Source organism: Tripterygium wilfordii, chromosome 19 (assembly GCF_013401445.1).
Source record: "Tripterygium wilfordii isolate XIE 37 chromosome 19, ASM1340144v1, whole genome shotgun sequence".
In the NCBI taxonomy this organism is placed as follows: domain Eukaryota; kingdom Viridiplantae; phylum Streptophyta; class Magnoliopsida; order Celastrales; family Celastraceae; genus Tripterygium; species Tripterygium wilfordii.
In genome coordinates this window covers 10,855,748-10,879,663 of record NC_052250.1, presented here as the reverse complement: position 1 = coordinate 10,879,663, position 23,916 = coordinate 10,855,748, and the positions used below count along the sequence as shown (strand labels likewise).

At 36.0% G+C, this 23,916-nt stretch overlaps 1 protein-coding gene across 3 annotated transcripts; it reads right to left on the bottom strand.

Moving 5' to 3' along the window:
* On the bottom strand, positions 1–22,828 carry LOC119985636 (molybdenum cofactor sulfurase). Of its 3 annotated transcripts, none has more exons than XM_038829922.1 (22): positions 22,496–22,828; positions 21,728–21,826; positions 21,495–21,553; positions 20,536–20,696; positions 19,999–20,150; positions 18,845–18,998; positions 18,005–18,107; positions 17,855–17,900; positions 17,306–17,344; positions 17,072–17,228; positions 15,628–15,730; positions 15,059–15,175; positions 12,344–12,421; positions 12,115–12,216; positions 11,391–11,490; positions 10,022–10,132; positions 8,982–9,046; positions 2,942–3,093; positions 1,886–2,118; positions 1,161–1,297; positions 506–616; positions 1–392 (listed from the first exon to the last, which is right to left on the bottom strand). In XM_038829922.1, exons 1-22 carry the CDS (start codon positions 22,602–22,604, stop codon positions 282–284), a joined length of 2,499 nt encoding a protein of 832 aa, XP_038685850.1. In that variant the 5' UTR covers positions 22,605–22,828; the 3' UTR covers positions 1–281. The 3 variants fall into 3 exon arrangements, with proteins under 3 accessions (XP_038685850.1, XP_038685852.1, XP_038685853.1); XM_038829924.1 differs by having other exon boundaries at positions 18,845–18,971; XM_038829925.1 differs by lacking the exon at positions 21,495–21,553.
* Between the last annotated feature and the right edge of the window lie 1,088 nt (positions 22,829–23,916).

The window sequence follows — 23,916 nt, the reverse complement described above, 5'->3', positions numbered from 1 at the left end:
TAAAGAAAGCCCTAAGACTCCGATACCATGTTACAATATTGAACGGAAGGTCTAGCTCTCACGGTTGTGAGAGTTGTTTATTTATAGCACTAGAGACAAACCTTACTGGTATTACATCAAGTGGACTGGGCCCAATACTAATAATATTCTAACACTCACAAAAGAGAAATCCAATTTATGGCCTCAGCGGACCGGAGGAAAATCCTATCTACTCATATACAACACAAAAGTTCACTGGGTTGCTACTCTTTATCTTCCTGTGGAAGGGTTCATATATCATCCTAATCTAAATTTGGAAGTACTTCTTGTCCCACCTGAAGCCATGTCTTTTTGTCATCCCCAAGTTCATCGCCATTCTCGTATTTAAGCAGTATCCCAAACAAAATCTTCCCCTGCTTCCATAAAGATTCAATTTCAATTAAAGAACTATTTTTGTCCTTACTTGGACGGCTAACTAAGTCGGGAAAAAATGTATGAACTATCAAGTAAGAAGGTTATGGCTAACCTTCACTCTCCTGTACGATGCCAAAGTCGCCAAAGGTTCATTCGACTTCTGGACTTGTCCAGCTTGATGAGCAAAATTGATCATTTGACAACGGTTGCATCCACCTATGGACTGGAAACGCCAGCAATATTAGGGGGGGCAGTAAATTAAAATGTGGAGAGAGTTCAAGAGACGACGGTGCAACATTCAAGCCTTCAAGGCATAGTTAAAGTCGTGAACATTTTATCACTCGTCTTTATCAGCTTCAGGACAGCAAAAGCAGTGAATAAAAAGAAAAAATGAAAATTTTACACGTATCAAAATTTAAGATGAGTGATGAGAACAAAAATGCAGAAATCAACCTGGAAAGATACACAAGCCATATTTAAGAGAAAGATGCGATAACACACCCCTCGAACTATTGGCTCCATGAAAAGTGACCCCCTCAATTATGGAAATACGAAAACTATGACAAACATTCATATAGTAGAAAGGGTGTCTCAGCATCTTTCCAATTAATTTTTGAATGGAGATGAAAACCAGTATAATCGAACAATATGTTCGAAAATTAGCAAGTTGGTGGAATTATATAATATCACGCAGCTCAACCAGTAATCACATTAAAATTACCCACCGCTAGCCATTATGATCTTAGTTCAAGAAGTATAGAACTTACAGTAAAATAATTGTTTCCGATTCTAAGGTTTCTCCATTTATCTTCAGCATATGGTTCACCTCCAGAAATGACAAGGTTGGGACGAAATCTCATTGAATCTACTCGAACCTGCTTTTCAGATGTACCCTTTGGTGCATCTGCAATGGAGAAAATGTAATACCAAAATAATTTGTAGCCTCCAACATCAAATGACTACGAACTTTGTGACAGAAGTCATAGTTTTTATTTAATAAGATAATATGCATAGGAATCGAACGAGTTTTGAGGTAAGTTCAACATCGGAAATTAGATCTAGTGTATTAGTTTATTAGCATCAGGTTGTGTTGGGGAAGAAAATTACTCTTTAGAAAAGAACCCCATCGACACAGGAACTAGCAAAATAGTGCTTGAAAAGGAAAAATGAACTTCATATCACACGCTCTCAACACGAATAAACTTGAATCAAATACTTTCCTGAGGACGCCTTCAGTTAGTTGTTTCCTAGCTGGAATCTGACTGGCACATTGTGTATTTTGTAGTAAGACGCCCTAATCTTCTAAAAAGCTAATAATCATAGCTTAAAAGGTTCCGTCTAATTAATAGCTTTTCCTAGTATATTATTTGCACATAATAGTTCTCTTTTGAACCAAGACAAAGTAGGGGGAAAAATTGAAACTAGGCTTCTAAGAGAACCAATGGCAAAGCATAAATTTCAACAAGAGAAAGCAGTAGAGTAAAGGACATACTTAAGCTTAATCTGTTGTTGAGTTCGGATATGCTCTCCTCAGATATTAATAAAAATTGAGCTTCATTGGGGAAGTTCAATTTGCTTTCCACATCTCTGCACAAAGCCACCCCTCTGCTTTTGCTCATGCAAACACTCTGCTTGGAAGTTGAACATCGTAACAAAGTGCAAGGAAGACCAATGGCATTGCTAAACCATAGGTTGACTTCATTTCCATAACATTGAACTTCATATCTACAATCAGCAATTTGACGTAACCTTTAAAACCGTTTTAGATAAATCCTTGATAAAATTAAAACATAGAATCAAAGGCATTGGCAAAGCCAGTTCAAATAAAATATAAAAACAAGTTGTTCTAGCTCCAAATCAAATATAATCTTGCTGGTGCAGAATGGAACAAACACTCTACAACAACGTTTTTCCCCTTAGTCTCTCTCTCATCCTTAAAACCTACTTTCTCTTTTGACTGTGTTACTATCAAAGAGAAATTGCACATATGCATATCTTAACAGAGAAAAAAAAAAGAAAAAAAAAGAGAACTGTGGAGACAAATTGCAGCAACTTTCATGGCAATAATACTTGCACTCACTATGGCATATCTGGAAAGAAATTTTCAACCTAAATAGAATCTCCATTTCCAACATGTGAAGCTTATACGATGGTGAAAAGTTTTACTCAATCAATTGGAACTCTTCTTACACTACGAAACTATTTACTGCTAATAATTTCTATTGGCTAAGCACTTCTCTATTTTTAATATGGATAATTCGTAATTATGATTAGCTATTAAAAACCTATGAATGAGTATTCTCAATTTTCAAGGGAAATTTTGTAGGTATTTTATTTCAACCTGTGAATGGGAAAGTAACTACTCAGTCTAGTAAGAGGTGATGCATCTTCTCATTATGTTCTGCGGGACCTAAGATTTTTACATTCAAAGGTTTATTTTCTCAACATATCTTATTTCCTGCACTAACTATGCATTCTGTTATCAAGAAGGGTCCTATAATAGAGAGTGATAAGCAGCTAAAATAAGTAAGATGTATCTCAACCTCACCTCTGGCCATGCATATCAATTTCCTCTATTGCAGCACGATAAGAATTTGCTTTAAGGTTGATTTCCAATTTTACTGGACAATGTGGTGATTCAACAAACATTATCTCCTGACTCAGGTCAATGAAAGTACTAAGAAGGCACATTTTAGGGACCTGCAAACAAGTTAAGGACATAAATAATTTATTTGACAGAAAATTAAAGAAAGATAAATCCACTTATGCATTTGAACCATATGGGAAAATTAATGTGTTTAAGAGACAGTAGTAAAAGGAAAATTAATAATAGGAACGATCATCAATCGAAAAACCCAATAAATCTTTAACCAAGAACAGTTGATAAATCCACTTATGCATGAACCATATGGGGAAATTATTGTGTTTAAGAAACAGTAGTAAAAGGAAATTTCTTTTTAAAGAAACATAAATCCACTTATGCATTTGAACTATATGGGAAAATTTCACCTTTTTGTACAAGTTGGAACAAAACTTGGATTATTGGCATCTTTTTTTTACGAAACGTTATACGAAAGCTAAACTATCAAGTTAGACATGTAAGAACAATAAATAGAGTAAAACGAACCACTTTGATGGTTTGGAATTGCTGAACTCTCTCTATAGACGAATTTTTTACTTTTTTGTTCAATTTCGCACTTTTTTTGGGCTCAAAGGAGTAATTATGCAATAATTAATATTCACGTAATTCAGTTTGCGAGCATAGGATGATGGGGCCTTAAAAAAAGGCCTGTTGAAAATTTCCATTTGGTCCACCAAATTATCAGAGAATGACCATACTAGATGCTATTGGGGGAATGAAAGCATATTTCATCACGCCAATTTCATAGCACCCAAATTTCAGGTTAAAGAGGTAAAAAAAATTTGGAAGGCACCAAGGAGGTGTCAATCTTGCTGTCAATTTTGCTGTCAATTTTCCGTCCCTCTCCTTGTGAGAGTACCTCTTATTAAATATCATATTGTTCCATAATACAAGCCTAATATTGTGACTAACAGCCGTATCTTCTATGACTAACAGCAGCTATATCTGACTAACTAACAGCTATATCTTCTATGACTAACAGCAGCTATATCTGACTAACTAACAGCTATACAGCTATGACTAACAGCAGCTATATCTGACTAACTAACAGCAGCTATATCTGACTAACTATACAGCTATACAGCTATCAAATAACAACAGCTATATCTGACTAACTATACAGCTATACAGCTATCATCCATACAACTATCATCCCCCCTCAAATTGATGCTGGGCGATCAAGAAGCAGCAATTTGCCAACCAAAAACTGATGACGTTGCCTTGTCATAGCCTTGGTAAACACATCAGCAATCTGGAGGTTGGTGGAAACATGCGGAAGAGAAATCACACGAGTATCCACAGCGTCTCGGATATAGTGACAATCCACCTCGATGTGCTTAGTACGCTCATGATATACTGGATTAGTAGCAATTTGAATAGCACTGGTGTTGTCAGCATGGAGAGGAGTGGGATCAGATTGAGGAAAGCCAAGTTCAGCGAGTAGCCCACGAAGCCAAACAACCTCAGAACACGCTGCAGACATAGCACGATACTCGGATTCAGTCGAAGATTTGGAAACACGATCTTGCTTCTTACTTTTCCAAGATATTAGGAACTCTCCAAGAAACATACACCAACCCGTAACAGAACGACGAGTATTAGGACATCCTGCCCAATCAGCATCACTAAAGGCATCAAGACGAATAGGAGTATCAACAGGAAAAAACAAACCACGACTCGAAGAACCTCGCAGGTATCGAATGATACGACGAACTGCTGCCAAATGTAGATGTCGTGGAGACTGCATAAATTGGCTAACTTGCTGAATGGCAAAAGAGATATCAGGTCGTGTAATAGTCAAATAATTCAAGCTACCAACCAACTGCCGAAACATACTAGGATCTGGGAGAAGATCGCCCTCCTCACAACGGTATTTAAGATTGACTTCCAATGGGGTATCCACCGAGGAAGAATCTTGAAGACCAGCCAAAGCAACCAAATCTTGGGCATATTTATGTTGATGCACAAACACCCCAGAAGTATCAGTATGAACCTCCAAACCCAAGAAATACGTAAGAGGACCAAGATCCTTCATGTGAAAAGAGTCTTGAAGTTTCTGTTGAAGGTGAGCAATCAAGGAGGAATCTGTACCAGTGATCACGATGTCATCTACATAAACGAGTAGGAAAACAACACCAGCGGAGGTCTTGCAAATAAACAAAGACGAGTCATATTGGCTTTGCTCAAATGAAAATTTAAGTAAGGTAGACCGGAACTTTTCAAACCATGCCCGAGGAGCTTGTTTTAATCCATACAAGGACCGGTTTAACTTACACACTTCTGAAGTAGAGGTAGAAAATAGACCAGGTGGAGGAGTCATGTAAACATCCTCTTTGAGATCACCATGTAGAAAAGCATTCTTGACATCCATTTGGTGAAGTGGCCAACTCTGTGAAGCAGCAATAGCAATGATTGTACGTACCGTAGTCATTTTTGCCACAGGAGCGAATGTCTCCTCATAGTCAATCCCATATTCTTGCCTATTACCCAAAGCAACCAGCCGTGCCTTATAACGATCCAAAGTCCCATCAGAACGAAGTTTAACTGAGTAAACCCATTTACACCCAATGAGCTTAACAGTAGATGGACGAGGAATGATGTCCCATGTATGATTTTCCTGAAGAGCGTGAAGTTCCTCCTGCATCGCCCTTTTCCAACACTCATGTTTGACAGCCTCGGAGTAACATGAAGGAATTGAAATATTGGATAAAGTAGCGGTGAGAGACGTGTGAGAAAAACCATACCTATCAGGAGGATGCGAGACTCTGGTAGATCGTCGAGGAGCTGTCTGAACAGTCTCAGGTGATGGATCAATCTCCGGAAGGGGTAAAGTTGGTTGACGTCGTTTATACACAAAGCCAGGCTTGAATCGATCAGGAGGAGAGGGCAAGTCATCAAAAGTAGGAAGAAGTGCTGCTGTAGGAGATGACTCAACGTGAGTAGGAAAGAAGTATTGATCCTCAAAGAAAATAACATTTCGAGAGACACGAAATCTGTTAGAGCATGGATCATAACAAACAAAACCTTTTTGAGAAACACTATAACCCATAAAGGCACATTTAATAGACTGAGCAGAAAGTTTGTGACGCTCATGAGATGGTAAGTGCACAAAGCAAACACAACCAAAAGTATGTAGAGAATGATAACTCGGATGCTCGTGGAAAAGACGAAAGTATGGAGAATCATAGTTTAACACTTGAGATGGCAGTCTATTAATTAAATAAACTGCAGTAGACAAAGCTTCAACCCAGAACTTAGATGGAACAAAAGACTCAAGTAATAATGTCCGAACAACATCTAAAAGATGACGATTTTTGCGTTCCGCTACGCCATTTTGTTGTGGCGTGTAAGGACAAGAGCGTTGTGAAATAATGCCTTTTTGTTTCAAAAACTCATGAAATTCGTGAGACATATATTCCCCACCAGAATCAGATCGCAATACTTTAATACCTGAAGAGAATTGAGTATTAACATGTGCCAAAAAGGTCTTAAAAACAGAGAAGACCTCAGACTTGGAATGTAGAAAATATACCCAAGTAAATCTACTATAATCATCAATGAATGTCACAAAGTACTTATGGTGAGTATGAGAAATAATAGGTGTAATGCCCCAAACATCAGTATGGATAATATCAAAACAGTGTTTAGCACGACTGCTAGAAGAAGGAAAAGGAAGGACTTTACTCTTGCCTAATTTGCATGTAGAGCAATCAAATTTAAGACCGTGGGAAGTGAAATGATTTTTATTGCCCAACAAACCAGAATTCAATACATGAGACAGAACAAGAGAATTTGGATGACCCAAACGTTTATGCCATACATCACCCTTAGTTTTAACAGTAGTACAAGCCAAAGATACGACACTAGGAATGGAAAAATGTAGTGGAAACAATCTCCCAACTTTAGGCCCCTTCGCGATTAACATCTCCGTCACCTGATCCTGCACAGAACAACCATCACGAGAAAAATGGACATCACAGTTATTATCAACCAGCTGACCAACCGAAAGAAGACTAGTAGAAAGTCCCGGTGACAAAAAAACATTGTTGAAAGATGAAGTAATATCACCAACAGCAACAATAGGTAAATGACTTCCATTAGCAATCTGAATATGTGATGAACCATTGTACGGACGCACATTTTGAAGCATATGAGATGAACTAGTCATATGATTTGATGCACCAGAATCAAGAAACCAAGGTTGAGAGGATGTATTATTTTTACCTTGCAGCCCTAAGGCTGAAAATGCTGAAACAATCATTTGTTGTACCATATCAGCAGTAAGAACTGCTGACCCAGCACCCGTAGGAGTGCCTGTAGACACTGCTGGAGCAAGAAATTGATAGTTGTGCCCTTCTGGAGATTGTCCATCAGGCAGAGTGCCAACTACAGCTTGAAAGGCATTGACTTGGCGCTTTTGAGGACGAGTAGGACACTCTTTGATGATGTGCCCTTGTTGTTTACAATAATTGCAGAATCGCTTTTTACAATTGAGAGCAATATGTCCATATTCTTTGCAGCTGTAACACTGCACTTTCCGCATATCTCTATTTTTGCCTTTCTCTTGAGTCGCATAAGCAACCGTAACAGCATTAGTACCCAACCTCCCCTGCTCAAAAGTGGCTTGTGTGAGAAGACGTTGCTCTTCACGAAGTAATTCTCCAAAGCAAACATCTAAGGATGGAGGTGGGTCACGATTCATCAAATTGGAGCGAATGGCCTCATATTCGGATCGCAACTTCATTAAAAATTGAGCTCTCTTACTTTGCTCATGAACTTTTTGAACATCAGAGAGAGATGCAGCGGGTACTGTAGCATAAACAATGTCAGTAAACTCTGCCCACAAATTCTGGAAACCAGAGAAGAAATCTTGAATGGAGAGATTGCCATGAGAGTAACAAGCAATCTCATACTCCAATTGAAAACGTCTAGCTGAATTGTCCTGATGATAAACCTTTTTTAAATATTCCCACATGGATTTCGCAGTTTTATATGGCCTCAAATTGAGGACAATAAGAGGATCAACAGACCCTAACATCCATGTCATCACACGCGCATTTTTGACATTCCAAGAAGCCAACTTTGTAGGATCGGTAGGGGCTGGATCACTTCCATCTATTAGACCCCATAAGTCCTTCCCTGTGACAAATAATTGAAACTGAAATTCCCAGGAGGAATAGTTCTTACCAGTGAATCGAATATTGAACGAATCATTGTTGCTTGTAGACATGATGAAACAATGATTTGACAACACAAGAATAATGCAAGCTTGGAATTATGCCAGCACCCAGAAAATCAGAAAACCAAAGAACCAAGAGTACCAAGAAAACAAATCGCAGTAGATCTGAAAATCAAAGAGCTGTTGAACAGAAAGATAAGGATCGTTCCAACAGCAAGCCTAGACAAGCCAAAATCCAAGAGACCTAGATATCAAGGGCTAAACACAAAAAAAAAGGCCAAGAAAACCAAAGAATCAGAGAGCAAAGTAGTTCAGAAACCTTGCTCCGATACCATGTCAATCTTGCTGTCAATTTTGCTGTCAATTTACCGTCCCTCTCCTTGTGAGAGTACCTCTTATTAAATATCATATTGTTCCATAATACAAGCCTAATATTGTGACTAACAGCCGTATCTTCTATGACTAACAGCAGCTATATCTGACTAACTAACAGCTATATCTTCTATGACTAACAGCAGCTATATCTGACTAACTAACAGCTATACAGCTATGACTAACAGCAGCTATATCTGACTAACTAACAGCAGCTATATCTGACTAACTATACAGCTATACAGCTATCAGGAGGTGGCATGCCGCCACCAAACACATAAAACAAAATGCAACAATTAGATGAATTTATATGTAACACTGCCTTAGATACACGAATAAATGCATAAAAGTTCCCACATGCATAAAATCAGTGAGACACAGCAATAAATTATTTACCTTCTTTTGTGTAAGAACTTCACCAGTTAGGCTCTTGAGAAGCCATTCTCGATCAAGCAGCAAACCTGATAGAATTGGACATTTGGGGATCAACATTCTACCCAGAATGATTTCCCAAGTAGTGTCATGCCACGAATTGGAGAAAGAGATACATTCCTTATGGTAATGATGCAAAACCAAAGGGATAGTTTTGAAAATTCACTTTGCAGCTGTTTTTTTAATGATTTCTCAAAACACCAACAGAAAAACAACAATATTACCTAGTACCTGCCAGTAGTAAAGCATTTGAAAGTGACACAAATATGAGTATAGTTTTACTCTAGAATATTGTTTTCTTTCAGCTTTAGGACTCAAAATCCTTAATTTCATATATCTACGACAACTGAAACTATTTTCTACTTATGCTGTAACTTAGAAGAATAACCGTGAGTCCTTTTCCTTGTTTGAAGGTTGCCATGGCTCCATTCTCTTCAAATGCCCAATGAATTAACTATCTTCTTTTTTATTTTTTTGAACCGAAACAACTTTCTTGAAGGGTTTAGTTTTTAGCGACTTGGAGAAGGCCTATGATAGAGTTCCATAGGCGTGCACATAGTGGGTTCTAGATAGGAGAGAGGTTTCATTTTTTACATAGATAAATTTAAAGACACAAACTAAGCAGCAGTAATATACCCTAATCAGGGTAGAAACAAGCAATGGATCTACAGGGGAATTTCTTAGCATTATTGGTATACATCAAGGGTTAACGTTGAACCATTCTTATTTGGTATAAAAAAGGATGAGGCTACAACCTATAACTCTATTCAAGGAGAAGTCCATTGGTATATATTGTTTGGAAAGAATATTTGTCTTAGTGCATGAGATTATAATGGAATTTAGTTCAAGTTGAAAAGATGAACATGCCCTAGAATCATGAGGACTTGGAATAACATGATTTACCACTATGTTCATTTCAGTAGAGAAACATGCAAACATGATAATTAAACCACCACTTAGAGATATAATTCATCAATGTAACAGGCCAAAACAAAGTCAACTACCAGTACTACACAGCTGCCAACTTCCAACACTGAATCCTCCACATGATTTTATTGGGTATATGGTAATGGACTTCAGGTGATAATATGTCATCGAAAGCTCTGTTTCACAGCCTGAAATTTAGTGAAGTTCAGAAGTCAGCGGCAGGGAACGATGAGAGCAACAAAAAAAGGAGCTCAAATAGTTATACATGACCTATTTTTCTCCAGACAAATAAAAAATGTCAGCTTCCCATTGTCCTTGTTAAACTTAGCACATTGACAGCAATTTCCATTGCCCTCACCGGTTTAAGTAGAAGCGTAGCTAAGTATAAGAAACTGATATTTTCCAGAGAACAAGGTGCTACAAGGAACCTTCTAAACCACAAAGAGGTTTCCCACAGTTTACTGATTTACTTATTCAATTCTATTATTTAGGAGAGTTCAAGTCATATTTATTAAAGATATAAAATGATAGAAGCGTCAGAACATAAAACACAGGAATTCAAAGCTTTCAAATTAAATGAAAACATAGTCCCCCCGCAGAACAAAAATGTTAGCAAGCAACGAAGTATGTATAATGAAGAATACCAATTAGTGTCTCATCATGACATTAAAATTTATCTTCAGCCACGCAAAATGACTTCGACAACTGTCATGCATAAATATATGTCAAGAGGGAACCTCATGTGGTGCAACAAACTTTCTACTTAACACAAAAAATGAATTTACCATAGCTCAAGGATTCAAAAAGGTTAACTCACATATTTGGTGACATGCAACAAATGTTCAAAACCAGTGAAGAACAGCATTTCATGCTAAGGTTCTCAAAATAAAACTTCGACTGCCAAAGATAGATATGGAAATAAATAATTGTACAGGAAAAGATAGGTTAGAAGCCTAGGATCCCAATTTCAATGCTGAGGACCCCAATAAAAGACTAATATCATAATCCCATTAGGAGAATAATAGAGCATTACATGCACTAAATAAGTTACATCAACCCAACAATCTGCGACCCAAACTTTTTTTTTAATCATGCAGGTCTTCTCTCGCCACCAATATCCCTTAAGAATTGATATAATCTTACCCGCGGAATGAAACCTTCCTAAGACAAACCAATGCAAATTGTTAAGATTAGTTACTTTGCCATTTCACCCAATAAGTTAACTTGTTGGGTTGGGGTGTTTCACATCGTTTATATTACATTCTAAGTTTCTAACACAAATGATGAACAATGCATCCTAACATACAGGATTACTATTTTTGTTTGCAGTAGGTAATTCAAAGAGAACAACCGTTGCTGACATGTTTGGTTGATATTTGACCAGAAGACTACCTTCACTGCATACAATCAAATTGCAAAATTTTTATCCAAGGATAAATAAATAACCTTTGCTCGAGAAGTGGATAGACCCAGCACTCAATAGATTCCCATTTCCAGACGTACTCCGCAATGTTACAAAGAAACTTGTAATGAAATCAATAAATTTCTGCATATCAATATAAACATATCGTAAATCACAAAATAGCACTCACAAAAACCTCTGCTAACAAGTGCAGATAAAAAACTGTAAACAGCCACCAAACAGCCCAACACACACAAAGGATGTGCTGGAGAAAAATTTTCTTTATCACTTTATTTCATTTGTGGTTCCTGTGTTTGAAATAGATTCCAATTAGAGAGAGTTGAAAAATTAAAAATCACTATCTCGTTGAAAGGTTCTATACATCTGGCCCTTTCTCAACACATTTCTTTAGATTTCAAGATTCCGTTTTTCCTCTTTTTGGATAGTAAAAATCTATTGGGGTGTAAATCAACTCATGTTTAAACTGAATTGAGATACTAATGCAAGTACTTCCCCTCTAAATCAAATAGATTCATATCTAAAAGAGGTTGACAATAAGATTTTACAAAAATTTGAATATTTGTTCTACTTATATATGTAAACCATGCAGTCTTCTTTAAAGTTTAAGAAATGAAATTTCTTAGTGTTTGAAATACAAGTCAATAAATTCATCTAGAATAAATTGTTTTGTTTTAGAAGGAAGATGTATGATTTTAGTTTGAAGATATCATGAGAATCCACCAAATTGCAGATATGAACCTGTAGTACCTTTGCATCTTCATATGTTGACATGTAACCAAATGATATTCTAGCAGCTCCAGTCGGTTTTCCATGAATTAAGTCATTATCATCCCAGCAAACATGCCCAGCCTAAATGAATTACGATGTGCGAAAAATGGTAAATGCTTCAGCTCACAGTTATTAACAAAGCAGTAAAAGAGCATGCAGTGCAATACTTCCATAACTGAGCACAGTGTACACCAACAATAATGCATACCTCAATGTTTGAGCGAAGTTCTGAATGAGACAAACCAATGTACTTCGCACAAGCGCCAGGATTGCAAAAGCAACCTGTCTACAAGAAAACATGAGGCAGAAAGGCAAAGAACCCGTCAAAAAGAGGGGAATTAGAAATTACAGCAGAAGCTCGATACACTCCAAGGCACACATGCAACTCTGTAAATAATATTGATATTGTAGCATAGAATAATTAAAAGTAATTTATGGAGTCTGACGAGAGTTGCTATGAACATAGCAGTGTACACCAGCACTTTATCATTATTCTGCCCAAAAAGGAAAAAAGAAAATTTACCACCTGATTCTGGTAAATGGCTATCTACAAAAGAAAACAAAATATCACACTACATGTAGATGCTTAGAGAGAGAAAAAATATTGCAAATGTGCTTTAGTAAACGATTTTCGGGATAAAATGATATCTATTATCAAGGCTATAGATGGATTAATTTCTACCTCAAATGCTGCTTCCCAAGACGTTGATGCGTTGGTTTCAGTCTCAAAACCATCAATACGAACAAAACAACATTATGAAGATGAACATAATTAAGGATGCCACATGAGAAAAATAGAAAATACTGGTGATAATGTTGGCCCAGAAGGAAATGCTAGTGTCTGATGAAACTTCGCCAAAGCTACACATCGATATCTATTTCGTAGAGATAATATGTTCATCACGAGCTTATGTTCTATTTGATTGAATGAGATCTTGCTCACAACTTGAAGCATGAAAAAATTAACTAGTTGGGTTTCATTTTTAAAATTTTATATCCCATAATCAAAGCTAAGATGTTAAAATGATTTTCTTAATCAAAGAATGGAGTAGTCTCTGGGGATAATATACATTCTTAATTTTTTGAGCAACAAGAAGGAGGTATATATATTATAATAAGGGCGCCACACAAATACAACTTAAAACTAAACTTCTTAGTAGCATAAAATTTTTCAAATAATAAAAAAAGGAGTTCAAATTGAAATGCGAAAGAACTTTCATTGAATGAAGTGAAATATGAAAAACGGGAACTAATGTCAGAAATTTGGAAAGTAAATCACGACCTAATTTTAAAAATTATTCTAAAGTATAGGATCTACATTACATTTTAGAGTCTTAGACTATCACAGATCTATCCAATGCCAATTGAAATTTTATTTCATCTTAATAAGTAGTAGGATGACAGGCTTACAGCAGGGAAAAAAAATAACAATTTTTCTAAATTTCTCATTAATAAGGTAAGAGTTCTAGGCCAACCACTAAAAGCACTTCAAAAAAATAATGAGAACGCTAATTCAGCAATGGCTCCCAATCAAGTGGAGCAAGAAACTGCTTGTTCACAAAGTTGGTTAAATGCAAATGTCAACAAATAAATAAACAGGTAAATCAAACACAAGAAGAAGATGGTTTAGCATAATACACAAAATTGAAGTTCAGGAAAAGCACGCTTCCTACCAAGAAGTGGATACACTAGGGCAAGCTTATATACATTAAAAAGATGATTTAATCACAAATTATAATATTTAAATCTCGATAATTTAACCAACAAATCTGCAGCCGGCAGAAGTAATTAGCATGAAATTAGTCAATGACCGGGTTAATCAACAACTGGAAGCAGATTTACAAGTGTGCCATTTGTAGCAACTACAGAGCAAAAGAGCTGTTTCAGCATTATATGTGGAGTGGGAGCCAACTATTAAGTAATTTTCTTGTATATGGACTGGGATGGAGGACTGTTAAAATGGAAGCTACCTTTTCAACGCCCTAGAGAGATGGATTCAATAGGCCGAAAATCCCAAAACTACAGGGAGAAGAGACAGGGTCAGCTTTTACATGTTAGGGTGCCTTAAGAAAATAATAGCTGTGTTTAAATCTTTCTATCAACTATTCCGTCAAACCACATTACTGTTCCTTGTGCATCTAGAAGTCAAAGCAACTGGCACGACACCTTTCTGTTCAGACAAAGGCACCATAAAAGCAGCAAATCTGGTTAAGCAAAGAGGCTTCTGATACATACAGCTTGTACCTTCTTTTGCAAGGTTCACCTGCTACATAGATTTTGTGCCTTTCTTTCCCTCAATTTTCAAAGTGGATTTAATGATGTCCCATATGGTAATGAAGATTGTGGCTACTTGCTTAGAAATGATTAGCATAAGCTTAGATCGAATTTTTCAACATACAGTTATAAAGCCAAGAATTTTAAAAATTTCCACTAGCACTGGAAATCAATTTCTACTGCTTGAAACACTTGCAAGGAATTTTAGGAAGATGAAATTCCCCAAACTAGGCAAATCAGGTATTCATTCCTTACTACGGCTTTACCATCGAATGATTGTGTTTATATTGCATCCACGCTTAATTGTGTGATATTGCTTCATTATGTCTTCATATACGTGCATTGTATGTTAGGTGCACCACAGTTAGTTTTTTAATAATTATTTCAGTTGACAATAGCAAAAACGAGGCATGCGCAGCCCAGGTGAATGTAGATTTTCATAAATACCATCAATAATAAAATCAATCAAAAGTTACTCAAAGAATGAGCTCCATTCGAATACTCTCAATAAATAAAAACACATGGTTTCAATATGAACAAAAAGACAACTAAAAAACAGAATAATTATTCAGAGAGCAGATATTTGCATAATTATTCAAACAAAGGTAAACAAACAGTAGATTCTAATCAGAATTTTATCAAAATTTACCCGTAAGTGAATTTTAGATAAGGAAGCCAACTTTTCTACTTCACGATATCCAACCCAAGAGCCATCTGGCCTTTTCAAGTTGAATGAAACCACAGGGCCTGATTCATCGTGGAATACCTAAAAGAATAGCATTAAACATATATCAAAATTTTAAAAAATGTTAATGACAAATGCTAGGGGAGAATTGAATTGATTATTGTACATGGATAAGCATCAGAGTGGCTCATTCAAAGTTTAAAATACCAAATTATGGTGAATGAAGGGGAAATGGAATGAAAGGAACAATTGACTCTTCAACAATGAGTCCCTTAGTAAAATTTTATCAATGAATTATACTTTAGTATTTTGAAATTATGGTGTTCTGGCATATCTAATAATTTTTTGGGGCCATCTTTCTAGCCTCCTTTAGCGCATTTTCTTGGCGCTAGTTTTTTTTTTTTCCATACACAAAAAAAATCCCTCTTTGTTGCCATATTTCATGATCAAAGACTAACAAATCAGTGCTAGACTGCTAGGATAAAAAAGATTAAGCTTCTGGATAATTCGTAGTCATTTGTATTTTGTACTACCTTCAATGGGTGACTACCATAAAGTGTGCAGACACTAGCTCCATTTTCATGTTTTAAAGCCAAAAGTGTTTTCTTCACATAAGAGGCAAGTGAAGCTGTATGCCTGCAAGTTGGGAAAAAAGATGAGCATTTACAAATAATATCTAGACATAAAGCATAACAGTTACAATAATTATAAATTAAAAGACTAACTAAACTAATTCAAAAGTGAGGTTTGTTGAGTACCGCAAACAGAATGCAAGTGATAGTTATTATCGTATCATCTGAATACACAAGCTATGATGATGAAGAAAACATTATTTAGAAATAGCATTGAAAAAATAATATATGAAAAGAAGAAAGTGGCATTACCCATACGCTTTCTATGCGAGCTTAATAAACAATTCTGACATGAAAGATACAAACTTTTGCATACGAAAGAAAAGGTCACACTCAAGGCACGAGGGTATGGAAAGGTAAATATTAAAGAAAAGGTCACAGTCAAAGCACGAGGATATGGAAAGATAAATATTTGTGGCCTCACCCCCCATGCAAAGAGGATGATTATGTTGTTTGAACCTATGACACCTAGCTTGTAATGAAGCAACTTTACCCAGTAAGAAAAGTTTCACCCTTAAACACGTTCAGCACAACAATACCAAAAATGACCAACAAAAAACTACATAAAGGAGAACTATTGAGTATTGACAATGCATCATAATATGCAAATGTTTCTTTAATAGCAAGAAGAGCATCTCTAATTCGCTATATCCAATTAAAGTCGAAAATATGTCAGTGCAAGGAAAAAAAATAGAGGCACCTGGCAGAGAAGCACTAGATTTACTCAATCAACAAGCAAACAAGAAACATGTGAACATGTGGCCTAGTGGTAGAGTTGCAGGGGTACAACTTAGAGGTTACAAGTTCAATTCCTATAAAATACCTCTAAAAATATTATGTGGGGTAAGGTTTGTGTACATCCCACATGTCCCTGATGGCCCGACCTCACCCACCGCGGAAACCTTGTGAATAGGAGTCGTTTAGAGTACCAAGCAAACGGGAAAAGGAAAACAAGCTAAGACCCATTACCAAACAGTGGAACCAAAAGTAATTAAAACACTTAACCGACCTCAGTAACTCATATGATCTAAATATTGGGAGAAAATGTTAGTCAGATATTAAGCTTTTAGCTGAAAACCCACAACGGCTGGCCGGATGCTATCTTGAAGGTGTAGTTCTCCTCCATAAAAATTAGTTTGCTTTTATAAATTCTAACATATCAAAACTGAGGCTCTCTCTTTTTTCTCATACTCAGTCATCCTCGGTTATTCAAATTAATATTCTATTGCATATATTCAGAAACACATAAGAACAAATTATGATATTCCATTATACAAATATCATGATCTTCTGTTACTCATACCCATGGTATCACACAAACAGGTATAAAACTAAGTTAACATACCGTGCTATTGCAGATATAGTCAAGGAATTGAGTATCTTGAACCCATATCGGATTGATGCTATGTTCAAGAAAGAAATGGTACCATCCTCAAAGCACTCCTCAACACCTTCTCTTCTTTTAACATAGTCCATGTCAGCAAATGCCGCAGCAACTGTGCCTGGAAATGTTTTAATAGTTAACCAACTTAGCAACAACATAAGCAGTATGCTTCGATAACAATGTCTAAGCACAAACCTCCGCCAAAGTACTTCTTCTTCAGTAACTTGGAAACATCTGTAACCCAGTAATTCTGTCAGTATCAGTACAAAGAAAACTCTCACATAGGGCGCCAAGGGTTGCCAACCCAAGTCCGAAATAACATTAACATCAATTTATGCACAAAATCACTAACCTCTTTAACTTCACCAAAACAAACCAAACCAATCCCCAAGAGAAGGCCTCATGCCTTGTAGGGGAAAGAAGATGTCTACCACTCTTCTTAAGGCTTAATTATTCTCATGCTAACCTACTTCTTTAATTTGGATAAAGAGAATTCATGACCCAAAAAACTGAGAAGACTTAGCTCACCCATAGGAATTTCAAGGCAAACCTACATATTTAAATTACGGGCGCACTGGAATCTTCAACAACCACCTTTTGTTTAAGTTGATAAAGGATAGAATTGATGAGCTATCATCCAACAATAGCAGTTTGTATGCTCATTAATTCTCAAAGAACGAATGAATAGCACATCTTATTCCTTAAGCTAGAGAAATTATAATCCTTGTAGGATTACTCACTTACCACTGCGAACAATGAGGGCCCCAAGTCCGGTTGGATAGCCAAATAACTAAGCAAGTACAAGAGAAAAGAAAAGTGTCATCGTGCAAAATCAGTTGTTTAGATTTGCTATTTGTTTTAGCTTTTCCAAAATAAAAGAAAATGAGATTTTACCTTATAGAACGAGATGACTACAAAATCTGCAGGACACTTTGACAAATCCAATGGTTTTGTGGCACATCCTTTGGCAGCATCAATCAAGATCATCCAACATCCCCTGTATAAGAAAAACAGAGGAAAGTGGTCGATGTTGTACCAGTAATTTTCAAATACAAACCACATAACCAGCAAAGCAATGTTATTACGTATTATCCAGACGAAATAATAAGTTGAACAGATTATGATAACTAACTAAGGCTACAGCAAAAAACCTATGTTGCTAGCAAAAGTACAGCGACAGCATTAATCAGTACAAGTGTACAACTCATTTTGCAGTCATTTTTCTTCATAGGCAACTTCAGCTAACTCCTTATCAATTCATAGCCCGAAAGGAAATTCTATCATTGACCAAAATTGGTCCACATCACCAAAGAACATGAACTATTTTAGTCAAGCAGATCACTATTGCAAGAGCATTGCCCTAGAAGAAAGCGAATTGTAACTTACCATGATAATACACCTGATAGATAGTCAAGTTTGGTTCAAAACTCATTCAGCTGAGTTATGTACCATGGAAGACCAGTACCATATTAATATTTGATAAAATATCCCTACTGACTAGTCTGACTGGGGCAAAAACCCGAGTGTTAACCTCACTTAAGAGAAAGAAGAAGAATTCAATCTCCCTGCAACTTAACAAATCCCAGGACTCAAATTGAATATCTTCGAATACAACACAATTAATTGAGTATGCTTGTTTACATTATTTCCCAGCAAGGAAGTGGAAGTAACACTGGTTAACCAATCAAATCAACCATTGCATAGCAACATACTCAATAGACATCTGGCATATACCTGCTAAATGCAGAACTTTCCAACAACTTCTTCGAGTCTTCCTTAATAATCTTCACCAATTCAGGTTTGAATCTCAAACCTGAGAAATTGCACTCCGAGGGAAAGGCAAATAAGTTAAAAGAAGTACCTGCAGCAAGCAAACAACATGGTGGGCCTAAGGCAAATAAATAGTTTTGAAAATCAATACAACAGTAAATTTAAGAAGGCAATTAACATGACGAGAAAATTTTCCGTTCAGTGGCAGTAATATCAATTAGTTGACCACAAACTTTTGGAATAAAGGCTCGCATGAAAATTTTCCTTTCAGTGGCAGTAACATCACGAGAAAATTTTCCTTTCAGTGGCAGTAATATCAATTAGTTGACCCCAAACTTTTGGAATAAAGGCTCGCATGATAATGATGAGTGGCAGTAATATCAATATAGCATCTGTTGATATCCCATTCTACACAAAGTCTGGATATGCAACAAATTCTAGCAACCTAATGTATTTCAAACTAGCAAACAACTACCACAATTAAGTTCCCACTCCCAACTAAAAGCATAAGATTAACTCCTATCTAGTGGAAAAAAAAAGATAAAATGTAAAAGTCCAGTGACCATAAGTCAAATTAAATGCAATATGAACCGAGATCCTGACTATTGTCCTGCATAACCATATCTCATAAATTTTTGGAAAATGAGGTTTGATTTAGTCTTCTAAAAAGAAGGACAAGGCAAATGCTATTGGGGCGTTTAGAAATGGTGCCTTAGAATATTACTGTCGAGAGGTCACGAGGTATCAAAAGAGGTAATAACTGTTCATTTAATTTCAGTAAACATGACACATGAAAAACGAAAGAGTACATAAAGGTACACTCAGAAGAAGGATAAAGGTTAGATGGAAACACGAGAGAGAAGGGTCCTTAAAGTCATACCTCCAACAGGGAAAAACAACTACCATAATCTTTTTAATAAAATTTGAACCTAAGACCAGCTTCAAGCTGAACCACAGCTTTTTACCATTCAAGCTCATCATCAAGAGAAGAACCAAGCCATCATAAGCTCTACTTTGGGAAGCTTTTTATCTTCCGTCCTTTGCATTCATGTTTTAACCACTCTAACCAGGGATGATAGCACATTACAACTTATACGTAGGCAACAGTCAACAGGTACCTGTTGGATCTCTTTCAAGAGATCTAGCATCCTTCCTCCTTTGCACCGGGTGCTGAGACATCTTGACAGAGTGTGCGTCGCATATTCCACTATGATGCAATTCCTCTTCAATATCAATGGCAAAGGCGGCAGCTCCTTGACTAAGAGCATATCTAGAATCTATCAAGGCTGAAAGAACCTATGAATATGTATGCAAGGACCAGGAGAAAAAATAAACGAACACTTTGCTGATATCATTTAGCTCAATTTACAGTGTCTTCACAGCAAAGATAATCTACTGAAAAACATGTAAACCTCGACTCATATCATTTGTGCATTGACATGTGGGTACTGCACCTATCTAGTGGACTTTGAAGACAATATTTATAAAATGGTAAGTTAGGATGAGGAATATTCTAAGAAAGATAAGAGTCAAGAATGGCAGGAAGGAAACACATCATAAAGAAAGAAAGATAAAAACAAGAAAAAAGACACCAGAAACTGCCTTTCTACAGTTAATTTAGGCTGATAAACACATAGTCTACGATGGAAGGATACTCTCTTATTCCTAATACACTGTTATGATTCTCCATGGTGTACATAAAACAGCTTCTATGATCCCATGGAAAGGCCTCCCCCACCAGCTTCAGTGCCGCTGTTGCCCCAGAGGTAAATATGCATTTGTAGTCTTTTGGAGATGCATTGAAGTACTCAAGTACCTGCATCAAAAAAGAAAGATATTCGCATATCCTTGTAGTAACAGACTAACAGGGCAACAAAACATAAATTTTTTGCAATCAAATCACCAAACGCCGATTACTTTCAAGCATAGATTAAGGAAAACTATCAGTTAACAAAATATTTCATAATACTTTTGGTAGAGACACTTGTTCCTAGTTAGAAGCTTGGAAGGTCCTGGTATGTGGGGGTATGGATCAGTTACGTTAGTTATGGTTTACTTGGTGGTGTGCACGCCTTTGGTGTTGATATTTGTTAGTCCATTAGTATTTATCTTTGGTAATCACTTGTAATTATCCTTTTTGCATTGTCTGTTGTTATGTAAATGTGGGTCATGTAAATGGGGTTGTGGATTCCTTCTATCTTGGTGGCTAGCAGTTATGGAGTTGGTTAAGTCCATGAGTGTTAGTGGCAACGACTCCCACATTGCTATTTAATTATGTTGTTGTGTATGGGAATGGATAACCAGAAAATTGCTTGGCACTTGTGTCTTATGGAGGCTTGGTTTTCCTCGAATTAAACAAACCTGTCGTCGTTGTCTTTGAATTCACAAAATTAGGAAACACAAAAATCACAATTCCAAAAGGGACCCATGTCCCTCCAATAGACCAATTACCATATCAATCACCCAAGGTTCTATCAAATTTCCGTAAAAAAATAAGTACTGGCATTGCCAAGCCTTTTATAAGCCAGCAAAATTAAGGAAAAAAATATAAAAACATAAAGCTTCTCAACACCTAATAGACTGATGGTAGACATGAGAAAACAATATATGGTACCTGCTGGCGTGCTTCCCTTACAATGTCAGAAGTGGCCAAACTTGAGTCGCTTTGGCTATCTATCTTAAATTAAGATAGCACTTGATAGCACATAATTGAGAATAGTCCCAAGATGAAAACGTCTACCTTTCCACCAATGGATTTTAAAAGGGTGTTTTCAAAACTTCCTTCAAACAATGTTCACTGAGCAACATCCAAACATAACATGAAAAGATATAGCATATAGAGGATACGAGGATTTCCATAAACACTAGACGTGAGGTCTTTTAAAATTGCCTCCATCTGCAACTCAGAGTACAATGTTGCTCCAGCATGGTCCAAGTACACAGTACCTACAATTTGTAAATACAATGGAAACAGTTAAAGAAAATCATTTTGCCCTCCGCTAGCCAACCGACTGAAACAAACTAGGAAAAAACTAATATCTCGAACGGAGCATGATGAGTTTCTACTACAAAGTTCAAGAATTTTAAGCAGAATCCAAGATGATGTATTGTAATCCCTGACTCATCCACCGCATTCGACAATAAGTAAAATTTCCAATATTCTTCATTTAAATCAACACAACATAAAAACAAATACTACTCCAATCAATGAAAATTAAGAAACGTTAATTGTCTTAGTGTATGTAGTTAGTTCTTACTACAGTATGTAAAGTTTACTGTGATCAATGAAATCAATGATTTGGGTGCAAATCCATAGCTGGCTGCATCAACTAATCATTCACATTGCCCCTTACTATCTTCTTAATTAATTTTCTCATTAACCAAACAAAACCCATGTGAAACCACAAGCAGCTCAAGATTCCATTTCTGAATTTCAAACAAGACAGCAAAGCACAAATAATTAGAAGGAGAAAGATAAGGCTCAACAACGATTTGATGAATTAAAATTCAGATTAGATTGAAACCGAAACCAAATTCTTTCTCAAACTTTCTCGGTAAACGAAAAAGGATAAAAAATTACGACTGGAATCAGACAAACATTAAGAGCTAACGGACCATTTTGCAATCGCTTGAACTCGGTTGCTCGTATTTCATCGATAGACTTGGGTCCGTTCGGGTAGCCGTAATCTTCCCCATACTCCTTCAAGAACTCTTCCTTGTCCATCTCCAACTCTCCCGAAAAGTCAGAATCAAATGTTCAGTTTGAAAGTCACAGAGAGAGATTATTCGACAGAACAAAATTCGGGACTTTAGTTGTTGTTTTGTCGTAGCATAACGGCATCGTACACGCGTGCGTCACGTGATTTATGGCTATATTTGGATCAAAATGACAACCAAAAAAATAGATGAGAGTAAGAAAAATGTAGCAGCAGAGAGATGCCTCGATGAGAGAGATGCACTAGAGAGAAGATGAAGTGAGATGATAGAAAGTGACAAGAACATATTAGTTAATCCTCTTTCAAAAAATGATAAAAATGAAATAGATAAAATTTAAATGGTTTAAATAATTATAAAAAATAAAAATGAATTTATGAAAATGATTTAAATAATTAAAAAAAATAAAAATAAATTTATGAAGGATAAAGTTTTGTGGATTGGATTTATATATCCAATAGTTTTAAAAGTGGTATTTTTATGTCATTTTTCATTTATTTTGTTAGTAAAATATATTTTACACCAATGATAATTTTTTCAAAAAGACATTTACGTTTTATTTTTCATTTTTAGACTTGGTAATAATTTGGAAAGCAACATACATGTTATATTTGAAAGTGGTATTATTATGTTATTTTTCATTTATTTTGTTGGTAAAATATATTTTGCACCAATGACAATTTTTTCAAAAAGATGTCTACGTTTTATTTTTCATTTTTAGACTTGATAATAATTTGGAAAGCAACATACATGTTATATGTTGTCTTTAATTTATTTATTTTTTTGAAAAAGAGAGGGATTCGAACCTTAGTCACCAAGGTGTACACATCATCTTTACCATTTCAACTAGTGGCTCGGATGTTGCTGTCTTAAATATTAGTATATATATTTGGTTCAATTTTTGTTGATAATATTTATGTTATTTAAATTATTGTGCCAAATTTTGCATTTTACCATAAAACTTATATTTTACTATACATCATTACATGAAAAAAAAACATTTTAATATATATAATTAGGTGAGAAAGATTTGAGGCTTTTAATAAGAAGGATTTGATGTTGGTATTTGAGGTTTTTATTTTCTAATAAGAAAGATAGGGCTTTAATATATATCATTACATGAAAAAAAATAATTTATCAGCCACTACCAGAAAAGCTTAAAAAATTGGGCAGGATAATAATTCTTTTTGTAAAATGAGAAATTGGGTTAAAAAAGACTTTGACTGAGATTCAAATTCTAGTCTCCCAAAGAAGTGGTGCTCTGCACCAGCTACCAAATCAGGGAGCACATTTACATTTTCAAGTGAGGCAATTGTCCACCC